General features: G+C 43.3%; 1 protein-coding gene across 1 annotated transcript in view; it reads right to left on the reverse strand.

Annotated features, from left to right (window-relative positions):
• The window catches only part of LOC133379050 (vomeronasal type-2 receptor 26-like), a 29327-nt gene that overhangs the window by 8679 nt on the left and 4204 nt on the right, over nucleotides 1-16444 (reverse strand). Inside the window, exon 4 of the mRNA XM_061613659.1 lies at nucleotides 262-501. Coding sequence (XP_061469643.1) covers nucleotides 262-501 — 240 coding nt within the window. The remainder of the gene's footprint in view (nucleotides 1-261; nucleotides 502-16444) is intronic.

The following is a 16444-nucleotide window of genomic DNA, read 5'->3' on the forward strand; positions in this document are numbered from 1 at the left end:
ATTGCAAGGTCCTTTGGTGGGGACACTGCTTCCCTTTGTAGGATTCTGGGCAATCTTTTTTTTTTTAAGGGACCCCTAGCAAGATGCTCTGGAAGGAAGAAGCATGCAGGGACTTCCTAATGCCTTGCCCTCATATACTTGTGTGATTCCTCAGGCCTACTGAATATTCCCAGTCTTGCTTTTGACATCCATCCCACCCACTTTTCAAGTTCTCTGGAATTGGGCTCAGCCAGCACATGCCCCACCCCTCTCCATTCCTACCTGTGGGACTTTATAGATGCCCAACAAGCTTGACATCTGGATGGAGTTTTGAGAGTCAGCCCCTTCAAGAACAGCCAGTAAATTATTCCATCTTCCACAGTTGTAGTTTGGAACATTCGCCTCCCCAGTAGACAACAGGTCTAACAAAACCTCATACGTCAACCTTTCTTGAAAAAAGTTCTCATGGATGCTGTAGCCCAGGGTGATGTTGGGTAAGAGCCTGGGATTCTGGTTGATATCCTGAATGGCAAACAAGAAGGAGAGGATTTGCCAGTACTTTGTGGTTCCTCTCCTACATAATATTAATATCACATCATTATCATGCATCATTGGATAGATTAGATTCAACGCTGACTCTTTTGACAAGCTTTAAGAGACAATATAAAGCTCTGGATTTAATTTCTAGAACTTTCCTTATGCTAACACTGATCCAGAGGCAAAGCTACAACCTCAACAGCCAATCCTCACTGCATGATATCTGGATGGGGGAGGGATAGCTTTGTTCGTGAATCAATAGCCATTATCCTTTTGAAAACAAAACCAAGGCAGATGATCCTTCTAGTGATGGAAATAGGCATTCACAGCCCTACAAAAAATAATCACAGATACAAGCTTCAAACGGTTTGTTAAATGATGGGGAACATTTTCTGTTATCTATGTGATTTAGGTAGAAGGTGGGGTGAATGGGATGTGCTTCAAAATGGAAAACTCAGCCTCTAAATTAGGGAGTTAAGCGAAGTAATCAGCCTCTCTCTCTTTCTGTTATGTGAATGAGACAGAGGGGAGAGTTGGACTGCCTTCATTTCAGTTGCAGTGTCTTGCGCTCTTGACATGCTCTGGATATCTTTTGAGACAGGTTCTCTTCGCTTGATTTGAAATCGGTGGTGACATCAGTGTCAAGGCTAGATATGCCAAGACAGGTTGCTGGAGTTTTGTGGCCTTTTTTTATATTTACATTTTTGGGGGGTTTATTTACACATATATGCAGGCTGAGCCTTCGTGGAAGGTTCACAGCACAAAGAGATCCTACATTTTCAGAAGGGGGACAACCAGGTCCTTTGGCACTCCCCAGAAATACTACAGCTCTCTTTCCCCAAATTATCTCCAAAATTAAAGCTTCCTCTTCAAAACCCTGATAGCCCTGGGGGGTGGAGAGGGGAAGAGGTAGGTCCTTGCTCTCCCTCCACAAGAGTTCATCTGTGGAGAGACCTTACTTTAGCAAACGCAGGGTAGCTGAGCCAGTCTGCTGTCAGAGTCGTCAAAGTGGTATTTCTCTAGGTGTCTCATTGTAATGGTTTTATCATTCTATTTTGTAGTGGGTCATAGGATTGGGGGGTTGGTTGGTTTGGCAACATCTTTGGGTCTCCTCTGAGTCTATGGTTTTATATCTGTAAGGTGTGGAGTCTGTGGCAGAAAAAACTGCTGAAGTGCTCAAAGTAGTCTCTTTAAGTTCATGGCCCTAGCCTGGTCTGGCCTGTTAAGCATCCTCGTGACATGCCTAAAGAGCTGTTCAGGTTCAGATGTGATGCTGCAGAAACAGCTAAAGGGGTAGGTCTTTTCGCCCTTGCATGGCTTGAGGCCACATCATCCTATTGTAGGAGGGAAAAGGGCCAAGGACCAGTCTGTGCTAGTCTCATCTGATTGATTGATTGGATTTATTTATGTGCCACCTTTCCACAGTGACCTGTGCCCACTGGAGGTGGCAAGACACATAGGCTCCCTGGAATCCCAGTTGCGCAGCAAAATCTCTTGGGGTATCAATCGTGTGAGGCCCTCCATGATAGGCTCAGCCTGTGTATATCACAAAGACACCACAGTCTCCAGTGACCTTCATTCCAAGGAAATTGAACCAAATGTGAGCACTGGCACCCCGAATTCTATCACCACTCAGAAATTAGGGTGCGCATAATAGTATTGCAATTGTTTTTTACTTATTTATTGTAAGCTGCTGGGAGAACTTCATATTAATGGCATAACATGCAAATGTTATAATTAAAACAATATCTGGATGTTTCATTAACCCTCTCCTGACCAAATCCCAGTCTTAAAACAACCAAGGCTCAGGGCTGTAAGAGACCCCTCAGGTGACATCCAGACTCACCCCAACCTTACAACAATAAATAGCCACTGCTGTTATTATGCTCCTGTTATTCCCATTTAATTGTGTCATCAAGGGTAAAATAAATGTGTGACTGATGAAGTCACAGTTGAGTTTAAAAGGGAATCTAAGATGGGATTAAAAGAGCCCGATAAGATCACAACAAGGCCGACCGCCTACATATTTTTGGCAATGTTCAAAAAGACAAAAACATTGGGACAATATACTAAAACATCCTATGTAATAACTGGATATAGATTACCACATGTTGTTCTGCTAAATTATCTTGAAAGATGTAGTTATAGATACAGACTTGGAAATGGTAGCAACTTTATTAATATTAGCAAAAAAATGAAATTGCAAAACATTTGGAAGCAATCTAGAGCACCATCAGTTCTTGACTGTTTCAACAGTATCTGGTGTCAAAAATGCTGGTGTCGCCTCCCTGGGCAATTGAACCTGGCCTGGCACAACCTGTACCTCCCTTACCAGGGCTGAGTTAAACCAAACACCATCCTGTAAGGTAGGCAGAGTGCCACCATCCCTTAACTTGATCTCCCACTCTGAGTCAAGGGGAAAGCAGAGCACCAATGGACTGGCCAAGATTCCCAAGAGCAAAAGCCAAACTATCCACTCCCTACTCTGGAACCTCAACCCAGCCCAGTTCAGTCGTCAGTTTTGTACAGTCAACATCTGTACAAAAATACAGTAAGAAAGTTCCACACAGACAACAGCAAAGCTTACATTGTTATTGTTGTTGTGTGCCTTCAAGTCAATTATGACTTATAATGAATCAGTGACCTCCAAGAGCATCTGTCATGAACCATTCTGTTCAGATCTTGTAAGTTCAGATTTGTGGCTTCCTATATGGAATCAATCCATCTCTTGTTTGGCCTTCCTCTTTTTCTACTCCCTGCTGTTTTTCCCAGCATGATTGTCTTTTCTAGTGAATCATATCTTCTCATTATGTGTCCAAAATATAATAACCTCAGTGTCATCATTTTAGTTTCTAGTGACGGTTCTGGTTTAATTTGTTCTAACACCCAATTATTTGTCTTTTTCTCAGTCCATGGTATGCGCAAAACTCTCCTCCAACACCACATTTCAAATGAGTTGATTTTTCTCTTATCTGCTTTTTTCACTGTCCAACTTTCACATCCATACATAGAGATCGGGAATACCATGGTCTGGATGATCCTGACTTTAGTGTTCAGTGATACATCTTGACATTTAAGGACCTTTTCTAGTTCTCTCATAGCTGCCTCCCCAGTCCTAGCCTTCTTCTGATTTCTTGTCTATTGTCTCCATTTTGGTTAATGACTGTGCCGAGGTATTGATAATCCTTGACAAGTTCAATGCCTAAGCTAAATGCTTACAGACAGGAAAGCATAAGAGCCGGTCCCCTTGGCCCCTTATACCAATACACATCACACAAGTAAAACAAGGTGGAACCAGGCCACTATCTAAAAGTTAGCCCTTCTTTTATGGGAATTTGCCCGGCAACAGCGAGAGGGCCAGAGAGTTAATCATGAGACCTCTTGATGAAGGAATAGTCCAGAAGTTCATTGCAAGCGCAGGCCTCCTAATTTGTGGCTTCTCAGGCCTCCTGACCTTGAGTGCCAGGCAGTACAGATAAGATACAGCTGCCTCCCTTCTAGCCTAACAAGCCACAGCTGTATGTGATGCCCTAATTTTTCTCAGCTTGGAACATCCTAGAAACCCATGCAAGATCTTCCCCACAATCTCTCAGGGCTAAGCCATTTTACCTTGGCCAACTTGCTGTTCTTGTCATTTGGGACGCCACCAATTTGATTAAAGTAACATTTTTTAAGAGGGGGGAAATGCACAAATAAATAAATATACAGAAAACTGGGCAATTTCTGTGTTGTTGTTTTTTGAGCCAAATGTGTCAAGAGAATATGTACCTATACAAATAATTTTCTCTGCTTGCACTTGTGGAAGAAAAATGAATTCACCAATGAAATTTGGGAGAAGCAGTCGACTGGACAAGTTTATTGCAATAAAGAAATCGCTGATGTACATCAGGAGAGAGAGTCAGAGAGTTTCCCTCACGAACCATGGACACAAAGGGTTATTATATATTTGTACATGTGCCACACAGAACATTCCAGATCTTATTCCACATATTGCAAGTGACCCAATACATCAGGTGGAGTTTCCTATCCACATAATGTATGCTTTTCAGCTGACATGTATCATCCCTGACCAGTCATACCTGACACTGGTCTTATCCCTCAAAAGTACCAAGAAAGATTTGAAATCTTGCTTCAGCCCGCAACTTCTCTGTTGCAAGAGTTGGCTGCCACAGCTTGCCACTTCCTCATTTCCTCTGTAGCTTAACAAATGTACCTTCAATATGTGAGCTTAAGAAAACCTCTTAGCTGTATATTTATTTAAAATATTTCTATCCTGCCCTTCTACCTAGGGCACTCAGGGCAGCTTACAAAAATAAAATCAAACACGTACATAATAAAATCATAAACAGTAAAATCACAAAAACATTAAAATAAATTAAAATAAATACAATATATATATATACATACATATATATATATATATATATATAGGGATTGGTACTAAAGGGACTACAAAGGTAAAATTTAATGTAGAAGGCATAAAATCAGTGTCAGGCTGATATAAGCATATCGATTATTGAAAAAACCCTTTATTGGCAAATGTGAGAGTCTCCCTCAGACTCATCCAATATATGTCACTATGTGCTTTTGGCAATATGCTTCTTTTTATCATTAGTATTATTTCTTCTATATATACAAGATGAACAAGTTGTACCTGTAAAAGATTTTTGTTCTTTTTTATTCTTTCTCTCTGCTTTTTTTCTTGGGTAATTTTCCTTTTCCTTAATAAAGATTTTTTTAAAAAAATCCAGTCAAGCAGTAGAACAACTCGACAGCGTTTTCTCTGCTGCAAATCCAAGGTCCACAAATTCTCCTCCAGCCTGCCTTTCACAGTTCCATCATCCCTATTCACCTCTCTTCTGAGTCCTCAGCTTTCCTGTCAGTCTTCCATGCTGGGTTCTCCTGCCCCTCAGAGCCCTTCTACCCCACGATGATCAGGGTGTGTGTGTGGGGTCATCCAGTCTCTTGGCTGGGAAGCTGTTTGGGACCCACAATTCCCCCAAATCTCTTTAAAGGCAAGTAGAATCGAATGTCTCCCTCACCCCTAGTTATCCCAGACTGCAAATCGAGCGATGCCATAGCAGCGAGACTCACCTGCAGCCGCACTTCACCTGCAAACACACGCAGAGGCTACATTCGCACACACTCCCGACCCTACTCCATGAAATGCATGTAAGCCCGGGCCCTCCTCAAGGTCTCCCACTAAGGGCTCATCCAGACAACTGCAAAATGTGTGACACGCACGCAATGTGTGTTTATTATTTTTTGGTTGTCCAAATGACGTTGCGCGCTGTTACGCATTTTTGCAGGTTAAATCTGCTCCTTCCAATACAGGCAAAAATGCGATTTGCTATTTGAAATCAGGAATCTTCGCTGTGCCACAAAAATACCTGTGGATTATCCCGCTCCGTTTGGATAAGCTCTAAGGCTCATTGCTTCTGGTGTTGCTACGCCCCCCCCCTGCTGCTGATCACGGCTCTTTTCATTCATTTCCCTCCAGCTGCACAGTTAAAGTGGACTTGGAGCTCTTGCACAACAAACCCACTTTTTAAAAAAGAACTAAAAAGTGATGCACTGGAAAGTGATGCCTGACGCAAACAAATCAGGATGAATGCTCAATAGACAGCAAGTGGCATATAACCAGAGCTTGGGAAAGTTACTTTTTTGAACTACAACTCCCATCAGCCCAAGCCAGTTATGCTGGCTGGGGCTGATGGGAGTTGTAGTTCCAAAAAGTAACTTTCCCAAGCTCTGCATATAACGTCCCTGCAAAGTTTGTGCAAACAAGTCAGGATGAATGGAAGGTCATCTGGGAATGGCTTATAACCGTTTCATCTTTGAAAACTTACAAACAGTGGAGAGGATGCTGAATTTCAACAGACAGCAAGTGCAGACAGCAAGTGCAGTAACTTCCCTGCAAACTTCATGCAAACTAATCAGGATGAATGCTCAATAAAGAGGTCATCTGGAAATGACTTCTGTTTCCTTCTTTGCAAACTTGCAAACAGCTGAGAGGATGCTGAATTTCAGAGTGGATTTGGCCCCAATTTACTACTGGCCTTTTGAACTTGAAAACCAAAGAAGAACCACTTTAGCTGCCCACCTGCTGCCTATTCACAGGGCTTAATAGAAAATCAGATGTTTTTTATGTAGATTAAAGTTATGTAAAAAAAAACAGAAGGGAGTAGAAAAAGAGGAAGGCCAAACAAGAGATGGATTGATTCCCTAAAGGAAGCCACAGACCTGAACTTACAAGATCTGCACAGGGTGGTTCATGACAGATGCTCTTGGAGGTCGCTGATTCATGGAGTTGCCATAAGTCATAACACACACACACATATAAACAATAGTCCTATGCTAGTATCTTTTGCAGTTGAAAAGGGAGCTCAGCAGAAGCAGGGGGAACATTCAGTAGTGCCTTAGCACTGATGCACCCCCCACACACAAAAAGGAAAAACAGGGTTTTAGTAGGAGCAGGAACAGCCCTGATAACTAAGGATGATTGGAGGTCTTGAAATCAATCGCGAGTAGGACAGCAATCACTCCATCCCCAGAAAATGACTTACACGGAAAAGCTGGGAAAGGGGGACTCGTTGAAGTTATATGGATGAAATAAAGCTTGTGTGGCAGAGATGACCCCGCCAATGAGGTGATCTCCTGGCCTGTAATAATTGAGTGCATCCATCCCATCCCTCTGCAAAGTCAAGGGGCATTTTGCCTTCAGCATCCCACAGTCAGCACAAGGCAGAAGCAGGAGCAGAAGCAGAAGAAGGTTCATCCTGCGCCTGCCTGCCTGGAACAGCCTCCTCCCTTGTGACTCTTCCCCTGAACAAATTAGGAGAACCATTAGATGAAGGCAAATCCTTCTGGTAAGGCTCTCCTAATGCTGATGGGACCCAGTCAAGGCTTCACATCTGAAAGGGGAAGGAAGTCAACCTCACACCCACACAGGCCTCCTCACTTCCCCTAAATCTCACCACCCATTTATTCGACTGTCTTTTCTGGTTCGGATGCAAGATGCCACCTCATGTTGCTCTTGATTCTGGTGTTTATTTTAGTGGACTCAAAGGCGATCATTGGGACAAATCCCTAGAGCTTTGGGCAGAAGAAGATGGAATATATCACTATGATTTTGATAATAATAAGGGGAAGAAGGATTGTCTCTTCATAATCCTGACCTCTTTATGCAGCTCCAGGCGCAGTTGCAGAGCTGGTGATAAACATGTTTGTGAAACCTCCCAGATGTGGCTCCAAACTCTCTGATGGATGGCAGAGGGGGCAGCTGAACATGTCTAAACTTAGTGAATGAACACACTCTACAAGAGTCAGGATCAAGACTTCCTTTTAGAACAGTGGTGGGGAACCTCTGGCCAAATTAGGCCTGCCAGACCTCCCCGTTTGACCCCTGAGGTTGTTTTGGCCAAACCATGTCCACCTGGAGGGGGATGAAGCTCCCTTGAAGCAGGGCAGAAAACAAAGGTTCTTCCTATTCAGCATGTCTTCTTAGTGGAGCTATCTAGGCTGACATAACTTTGTTCTTAAACTCTCACTGAGACACAGCAGCTCTCCTCCATGGAGACCCCTGTCAAGAAGCAGCTCCTCAGGCTTGCGTATTTTCAGCTTGGGCCCAACAGTGCCAATGTCTCCTCTCTACCTGACAGGCACAAAAATTGGCAAGACTACCTGTTTCCAAAGTGTGCAACAAAGATGGCAGATTAGTGTTGGCAGCTCCATTTTGCTGGGAGGGAGAGAGAGGGAGAGGTTAGGAAGACTTATACTGCATTCAGAGGGCTCTGTAGAGCCCTTTGGACTTCTGCCCCACAGTCCAGCCCTGAAGGCATCACTGCCTTAGGTCCTGGGTTCAAGCCATATAGGGCCTTAAAGGTCAGAACCAGAAAGTTGAATTGGTCTGGGAAACCAGCTGGTGGCAAACAGGGAAGTTCTCTCAGTTTTGGTGAGTGATGTTCCCATTGAGTTGCCCCAGTTAGAAGTCTTGCAACTGCATTCTGTACTAGCCTAGCTGTAGCTTCCATCCCTTCATCAAGGGTGGCTCCATGTACAACACGCATACTCCCCCAGCCTTGTCCCCTCCAGATATTTGGGAGAGAGAGAGCCAATGGGATGGGACAGTGTGAGGAGAGAGCCAGTCAGGAAGGAGGATGGTTAACACCCATCCTGTGCAGAGCTTGGAAAAGTTAATTTTTTGAACTACAATTCCCATCAGCCCAATACAGTGGCCATGCTGGCTGGGGCTGATGGGAGTTGTAGTTTAAAAAAGTAACTTTTCAAAGCTCTGATCCTGTGGTACTAGTCGTTCCTCTCCCCCCACCCAAAATGTCATGGGGAAGTAGTCCCTGTGAGAGCCTTCCTGCTGTGAACCTCTCCTTTATGCTCAACTTCTATGTCTGTAAATCAATGCAAATATTGTGAAATGGGAAAAGTCTCCTGTGACCTCAATAAAAGGAAACTGAACCCTGGATGAGTGAGCGGAGCACCTTTGAAACTTCTCACCTCTAAGAACTGGAGTGCACATGCATAACCATAGTTTTGACATTCCCCACAAGCCGTTTGCACACTGGCCACTTCTCCAATGGCCTAGCTGCATGTAGGGATGGGATCCGCTTGTTGGTGCCTGTTCGATTGCATTTCGTTGAACTGGCGGATGGTTCCATTTCAGGTTAGCTATTTTTCCGCTATCCTTTGCTTTTACCAGTCCAATTTTCCCCTCCCAGAAAATAACAGTTTTGTTAACAGTGTCTTCCTTTCAAAAAGGAAAGCAAAGCGGCTTTCCCTTTGCCCAGTTCTCTGTCCATCCCTCGCTACATATCAGTGTCTGTCCATATAATCGTGGTGCTGACTCTGCTCTTCTTCATGTTGTTCCTGGCTACTTGGAAGAGCAACATTCCCTCCGATGATGCTGGCATTAAGATATTTTGTATTGTGGGTCCCACCTCTTTTGCTCATTATAAACTGTCCTGTTCCATTCTCAGTGGTTTTATTTTACGTACATAATATATTTATCACACATCTCAGGTAACTTTGAAGTTAGCTGCACTGGAGAGAGGTTCTTAGAAGATAATCGCTTTCTCATATTCCACTTTTTACTGTATGTGTGATTTCTTCTTATGCCTTAAGTGAATGCAAATGGTACGAATTTTGTAATTCTGTCCTCCATGAATTTGTCTAATCTTCTTTTAAAGCCATCCAAGCTGGTGGCCATTACTGCATCTTGTGGGAGCAAATTCCATAGTTTAACTATGCGCTGAGTAAAGAAGTACTTCCTTTTGTCTGTCCTGAATCTTCCAACATTCAGCTTCTTTGAATGTCCACGAGTTCTTGTATTATGAGAGAGGGAGAAGAACTTTTCTCTATCCACTTTCTCAATGCCATGCATAATTTTATACACTTCTATCATGTCTCCTCTGACCCACCTTTTCTCTAAACTAAAAAAGCCCAAATGCTGCAACCTTTCCTCGTAAGGGAGTCGCTCCATCCCCTTGATCATTCTGGTTGCCCTCTTCTGAACCTTTTCCAACTCTATAATATCCTTTTTCAGATGAGGCGACCAGAACTGTACACAGTATTCCAAATGCGGCCGCACCATAGATTTATACAATGGCATTATGATATCGGCTGTTTTATTTTCAATACCTTTCCTAATTATCGCTAGCATGGAATTTGCCTTTTTCACAGCTGCCGCACACTGGGTCGACATTTTCATCGTGCTGTCCACTACAACCCGAGGTCTCTCTCCTGGTCGGTCACTGCCAGTTCAGACCCCATGAGCGTATATGTGAAATTCAGATTTTTTGCTCCAATATGCATAATTTTACACTTGTTTATATTGAATTGCATTTGCCATTTTCCCACCCATTCACTCAGTTTGGAGAGGTCTTTTTGGAGCTCTTCGCAATCCCTTTTTGTTTTAACAACCCTGAACAATTTAGTGTCGTCAGCAAACTTGGCCACTTCACTGCTCACTCCTAATTCTAGGTCATTAATGAACAAGTTGAAAAGTACAGGTCCCAATACCGATCCTTGAGGGACTCCACTTTCTACAGCCCTCCACTGGGAGAACTGTCCGTTTATTCCTACTCTCTGCTTTCTGCTTCTTAACCAATTTCTTATCCACAAGAGGACCTCTCCTCTTATTCCATGACTGCTAAGCTTCCTCAGAAGCCTTTGGTGAGGTACCTTGTCAAACGCTTTTTGAAAGTCTAAGTACACTATGTCCACTGGATCACCTCTATCTATATGCTTGTTGACACTCTCAAAGAATTCTAATAGGTTACTGAGACAGGACTTTCCCTTGCAGAAGCCATGCTGGCTCTGCTTCAGCAAGGCTTGTTCTTCTATGTGCTTAGTTAATCTAGCTTTAATTATACTTTCTACCAGTTTTCCAGGGACAGAAGTTAAGCTAACTGGCCTGTAATTTCCGGGATCCCCTCTGGATCCCTTTTTGAAGATTGGCATTACATTTGCCACTTTCCAGTCCTCAGGCACAGAGGAGGACCCAAGGGACAAGTTACATATTTTAGTTAGCAGATCAGCAATTTCACCTTTGAGTTCTTTGAGAACTCTCGGGTGGATGCCATCCGGGCCCGGTGATGTGTCAGTTTTTATATTGTCCATTAAGCCTAGAACTTCCTCTCTCGTTACCACTATTTGTCTCAGTTCCTCAGAATCCCTTCCTGCAAATGTTAGTTCAGGTTCAGGGATCTGCCCTATACCTTCCACTGTGAAGACAGATGCAAAGAATTCATTTAGCTTCTCTGCAATCTCCTTATCGTTCTTTAGTACACCTTTGACTCCCTTATCATCCAAGGGTCCAATCGTCTCCCTAGATGGTCTCCTGCTTTGAATGTATTTATAGAATTTTTTGTTGTTGGTTTTTATGTTCTTAGCAACGTGCTCCTCAAATTCTTTTTTAGCATCCCTTATTGTCTTCTTGCATTTCTTTTGCCAGAGTTTATGTTCTTTTTTATTTTCTTCATTCGGACAAGACTTCCATTTTCTGAAGGAAGACTTTTTGCCTCTAAGAGCTTCCTTGACTTTGCTCGTTAACCATGCTGGCATCTTCTTGGCCCTGGCGGTACCTTTTCTGATCTGCGGTATGCACTCCAGTTGAGCTTCTAATACAGTGTTTTTAAACAACTTCCAAGCATTTTCGAGTGATGTGACCCTCTGGACTTTGTTTTTCAGCTTTCTTTTTCTTTTTACCAATCCCCTCATTTTTGTGAAGTTTCCTCTTTTGAAGTCAAATGTGACCGTGTTGGATTTTCTTGGCAATTGGCCAGTTACATGTATGTTTAATTTAATAGCACTGTGGTCACTGCTCCCAATCAGTTCAACAACACTTACATCTCGCACCAGGTCCCAGTCCCCACTGAGGATTAAGTCCAGGGTTGCCGTCCCTCAGCTGAAGCACCTGCACCCAGACGCTCTGAACACACCAACAAAGGTGTACCACCAGAGAGACTCACTTACCTCATGAGAGATGAACTTCCAGAGCCAGAGACCTGGAAAGAGATTGAAGCCTTACCCAAAGCTGAAGCTGAGAGGTGGAGGCAGACACCCAAGGAAGAGCTGGAAGCTCTACACAAGAATAAAACTTGGACACTGACCAAGCTTTCTTAAGGAAGAAAAGCTGTAGGCTGCAAGTGGCATTCAAGGAAAAGCTAGATGCTGAAGGAAATGTTGAGAGATACAAGGCAAGACTAGTACCCATAGGATGCTCTCAAAAGTATGGACAAGACTCCTTTGGTCCAAGACTCCTTTGGTCCACATTTGCTCCTGTGGTCAAACACACAACCATCAGAACTCTGCTAAGTGTTTCTGCTAACAAGAAAATGCAGATGGAGCATATGGATATAAAAACAGCGTTCTTGCATGGAGAAATAGAAGAGGAGATCTACAAGCAACCACCACCATGGTTTGAAGTTCCAGGAAAAGAAAGCCTAGCGTGTAAACTTCAAAAATCCATCCATGGGCTTAAACAGGCTGCCAGAGCCTGGTATGTGAAACTGAGCAAAATGCTCTTTAAAGAAGGCTTTGTACAAGGCAGAGTAGAGCCATGCCTGTACAGCAGATTCAGGAGCAACAAATGGACTTTCTTACTGATGTACGTGGATGATCTACTGTTGGCTTATCAAGACCCACTGGACGAGCAACAGCTACTGAATCATCTCAAGAAGGAGGTTGAAATGAAGTGCCCAGGTGATGTCACTCAGTACCTTGGAATACAAATTGAAAGAGAAGATGATGGATCCTTCTTGCTGAGTCCAAGACAAAAGGTCCAAGACTTTCTCGAGACTGAAGGATGCACATCCAGCACCTACTCCAATGGAAGTAGGATGCCTGAAACCAGACCGCAACAAACAACCATGGGAAGACCATGAGAGTTACAAACAAGCCATCAGGAAACTTCTGTATATCAGCACTGTTACCAGGCCAGATGTGGCAGCAGCTGTGGGATACCTGTGTACAAAAAACAGCTCACCAACCATGGACCCGGAAGCAATCAAGAGAATGGCGAAGTATCTGAAGGGCACTGCAACCATGAAACTGAAGTTAGTGGCTACCTGAGAGATCCTAAACTAGTGGGATATACAGAAGCTGATTGGGCTGAAGACACTACAGATCCAAAATCCACCCGTGAAAACATCTTCTACTATGGAGATTCAGTCATCAGCTGGGCAAGTAAGAAACCAGAGACTAGCACTCTCTTCCACAGAAGCAGAGTATGTGTCAGTTTCTGAAGCTAGAAGACTGTTGACATGGCTACTTGAACTGTTCAAAGAATTAGGCATCTCTATACCTGGGCCTGATGTGATGCATGACACAACCAAGGATGCATCATGGAGTCAGAAGGGGTGAGTTCACGAACCAAGCACATAGATGTGAAGCACCATTTCGTTAGAGGTACATGAACCTCATGGGTTGAACCAAACACTCGTTGAGAAGCGGTGTTGGAAGTGGGGCAAGAACAACTCCTGTTTGGATTTTGTTGGTATTCCAGAAGGAAGATAGAGTGAGGGTCCTCCAGCTGGCTAGGCTTTACCTGTGCTGTTCTCTGGCTAACTTCCTTCCATTGTAGACTGATATATTCAGGGAAGCTCATCTGAACTAGGTAGGCCTTTCTATCTACTATGTATTTCTATAAATAAAGTAGCTTTTTCTTATTTTACTAAGTCTTAAGTCTCAGTGATCTAAATGCAGAGTAAAAGCCTGCTACTTGGCTAAATACACACACTGGCACACACAGCTCAGACCGCTGAGTTACTGTGCATATTTCCATAACAATTTTCATACCATATTTTGTACCATGCTTTTTAAATACACATTTACAATTTCCCGCCATTTGCCAGTTGTTATTAAATTCTTGAATCCACTTTCTTTCTTTTTGGTGTAGTTCTTGCTCATTGATCATGGGAGGAACAGTTTAAAAAAGGAGAAGAAATGCATTGTGGGCAGTACATGCTCAGCCCTCTCCCTCCTCCCCACTTCGTAACCCAGAGATTGCTTCCTCAATACCATTAATTTCAACTCACTTCCTGGAATTAATAAAGGCAATGAAAGGTGCAGAAGCCATGAAAGGATTCACATCTTTAGAATCTTCACAGAAAGTGTCTCTGAGTGAATATTTGCCCTATTTCTAGTCTCCCAGGATTTCCTATTCCCTTGGAGTCACCCACCTTCCTGAGTGGAGACGGTCCCTTCCGCACACGGATCACAAGCGTAGCAGCAAACTGGCTCTCCTTCTTGAACCATCTTGGCATATCCAGGGTGACAGCTTTTGGTACACCTGGAGTGAGGCACGGTCTAACCATAAAGTGAAGGAGCATCAAAGGAAAAGGGTTAGAAGTGTTTGTGTCTATGAAGGTCATTCAGAGAGTATGGAAAGGACTCAACAGGACCTGTAGTTCCACCGACCCATGCCCTGATTTTCAGCAAAGCCCTTTTGATGGAGAATGGCATGGCTGGGAAACCTCTTTGGTGTAATTGCTTGTTTCTTTCAATCTGTGTATCCTACGACCTTTTTATCCATAAGTACACTGAAGGCAGAGGAGAAAGGATACAAACACAAAGCAAAAAACATCCCAGAAGAAGAGTGAAACACATTGATGAAGAGCAACAATTCAACATCCTGCCACCTGAAGACTCTCATGTTTGAAATATGGATCCTTCTCTTTGCTGTCTGTTCTCCTATACAGTCCCATTCCATTAGGTGTGACGGTCCTGAGTATAATTCTCTTTCTTTCAGATGGTCCCTTCAGCACATGGCGCACAAGCAGAGCAACAAATGAGCTTATCGGAAGCATCAGAATGGTGAAAAATCCATGCTGGCTGTACTACACAGCCGCTGTTGTGGCTGTATAATAAATAAATCAACCTTTTGGCTGCTGCAGGTGGCCCCTATGGGTAGAAAGCAGGAGCATCCCTCACCTAGAGCATTGGCTGACCTGCTCTTTTGGAAAACATAAATATCCAACCAGTCGAAGAAAGCTGGCAGTGATTCAGACAGTTTTAAGAACTAGCTTTAATCGATCTTTCTCTGTTTTGAAATAAAACAGTTCAGTTTATTTTCTTGTTAATCTTTTTATTTATTTATTTATTATTTGATTTATATCCTGCCCTTCCTCCCAGCAAGAGCCCAAGGCAGCAAACAAAAGCACTAAAAACACTTTAAAACATCATAAAAACAGACTTTAAAATACATTAAAACAAAACAACTAAAAATTTTTTTTAAAGTTTTGAAGACAAAAAAATGTTTAAAAATATTTGTTTTTTTAAAAAGTTTAAAAACATATTAAAAAGCAATTCCAACTCAGAAGCAGACCTGGGACAAAGTCTCAACTTAAAAGGCATACAATTAAGATAAAATTAAATTATAAAAACATACAATTAAGATAAAATTAAATTATACACAAACTTAAAACCATGAAACAGGCACTTAAAATACTGAAACACAATTTAAAATGATACAAATAACAGCCTAAAACAATGAAACAAACCTTGTAGAGCCCAATCCTAAACACCTTCTATCCCAAAAGCCTGTTGGAATAAAAAGGTCGGAATAAATGGCGGGTGGATACAGACATAGATATCTCCAATTCTTCTAAGCTACAGTGATGCTCTACCCCCTGTACCAGCCACCTTCCTCTATGCATTCCTGCAATATCAGTATCCTTGGCACATGTTCAGTCTGCTACAGCAGTTCAATTCACTATTGTCTACGTGACTCCCCTGCCTAGAAGGAATGGCAGCCAGAATCCTCTTCATGCCAAAAAGAGAACAGAGATGGTGCCTGTCTAATGGTTCAAGGGAGGGGATGCCACAGGATAGGTGCCACCACACTAAAGGCCCGCTTCCTATGTTGTGCAGAATGGACCTCCTGATAAGATGGTATCTGCAGGAGACCCTCACCGGCAGGGCACAGTGAAGGACTGAGAATATAAGGGGTAAGACGGTCTTTCAGGTATCCTGGTCACAACCTGTATAGGGCTTTGTACACCAAAACTAGAACCTTGAACTTGGCCCAGTAGCAAATGGGCAGCCAGTGCAATTCTTTCAGCAGCGGGGTGACATGTTGGCCAGACCGTGCCCAGTGAGCAGTCTTACCACCGCAGTTTGCACCAGCTGCAGCTTCTGGACCAACCTCAAGGGCAGCCCCACATAGACTGCATTACAGTAATCTAGCCCAGAGGTTACCAGTGCATGGACAACAGTGGTTAGGCTATTCCTGTCCAGAAACGGCCACAGCTCTCTTACCAGGAGTGGTTAGTGGCACTCCTAACCACTGAGGTCACCTAGGCCTCTAGTGACAAAGATGGATCCAGGAGCACCCCAGACTACAGACCTGCTCTTTCAGAGGGAGTACGACCCCATCCAAAGCAGGCAACTGACCAATTATCTGAACTCCTGAACC

Source organism: Rhineura floridana, chromosome 3 (genome assembly GCF_030035675.1).
Source record: "Rhineura floridana isolate rRhiFlo1 chromosome 3, rRhiFlo1.hap2, whole genome shotgun sequence".
NCBI classification, from domain to species: Eukaryota; Metazoa; Chordata; class Lepidosauria; order Squamata; family Rhineuridae; genus Rhineura; species Rhineura floridana.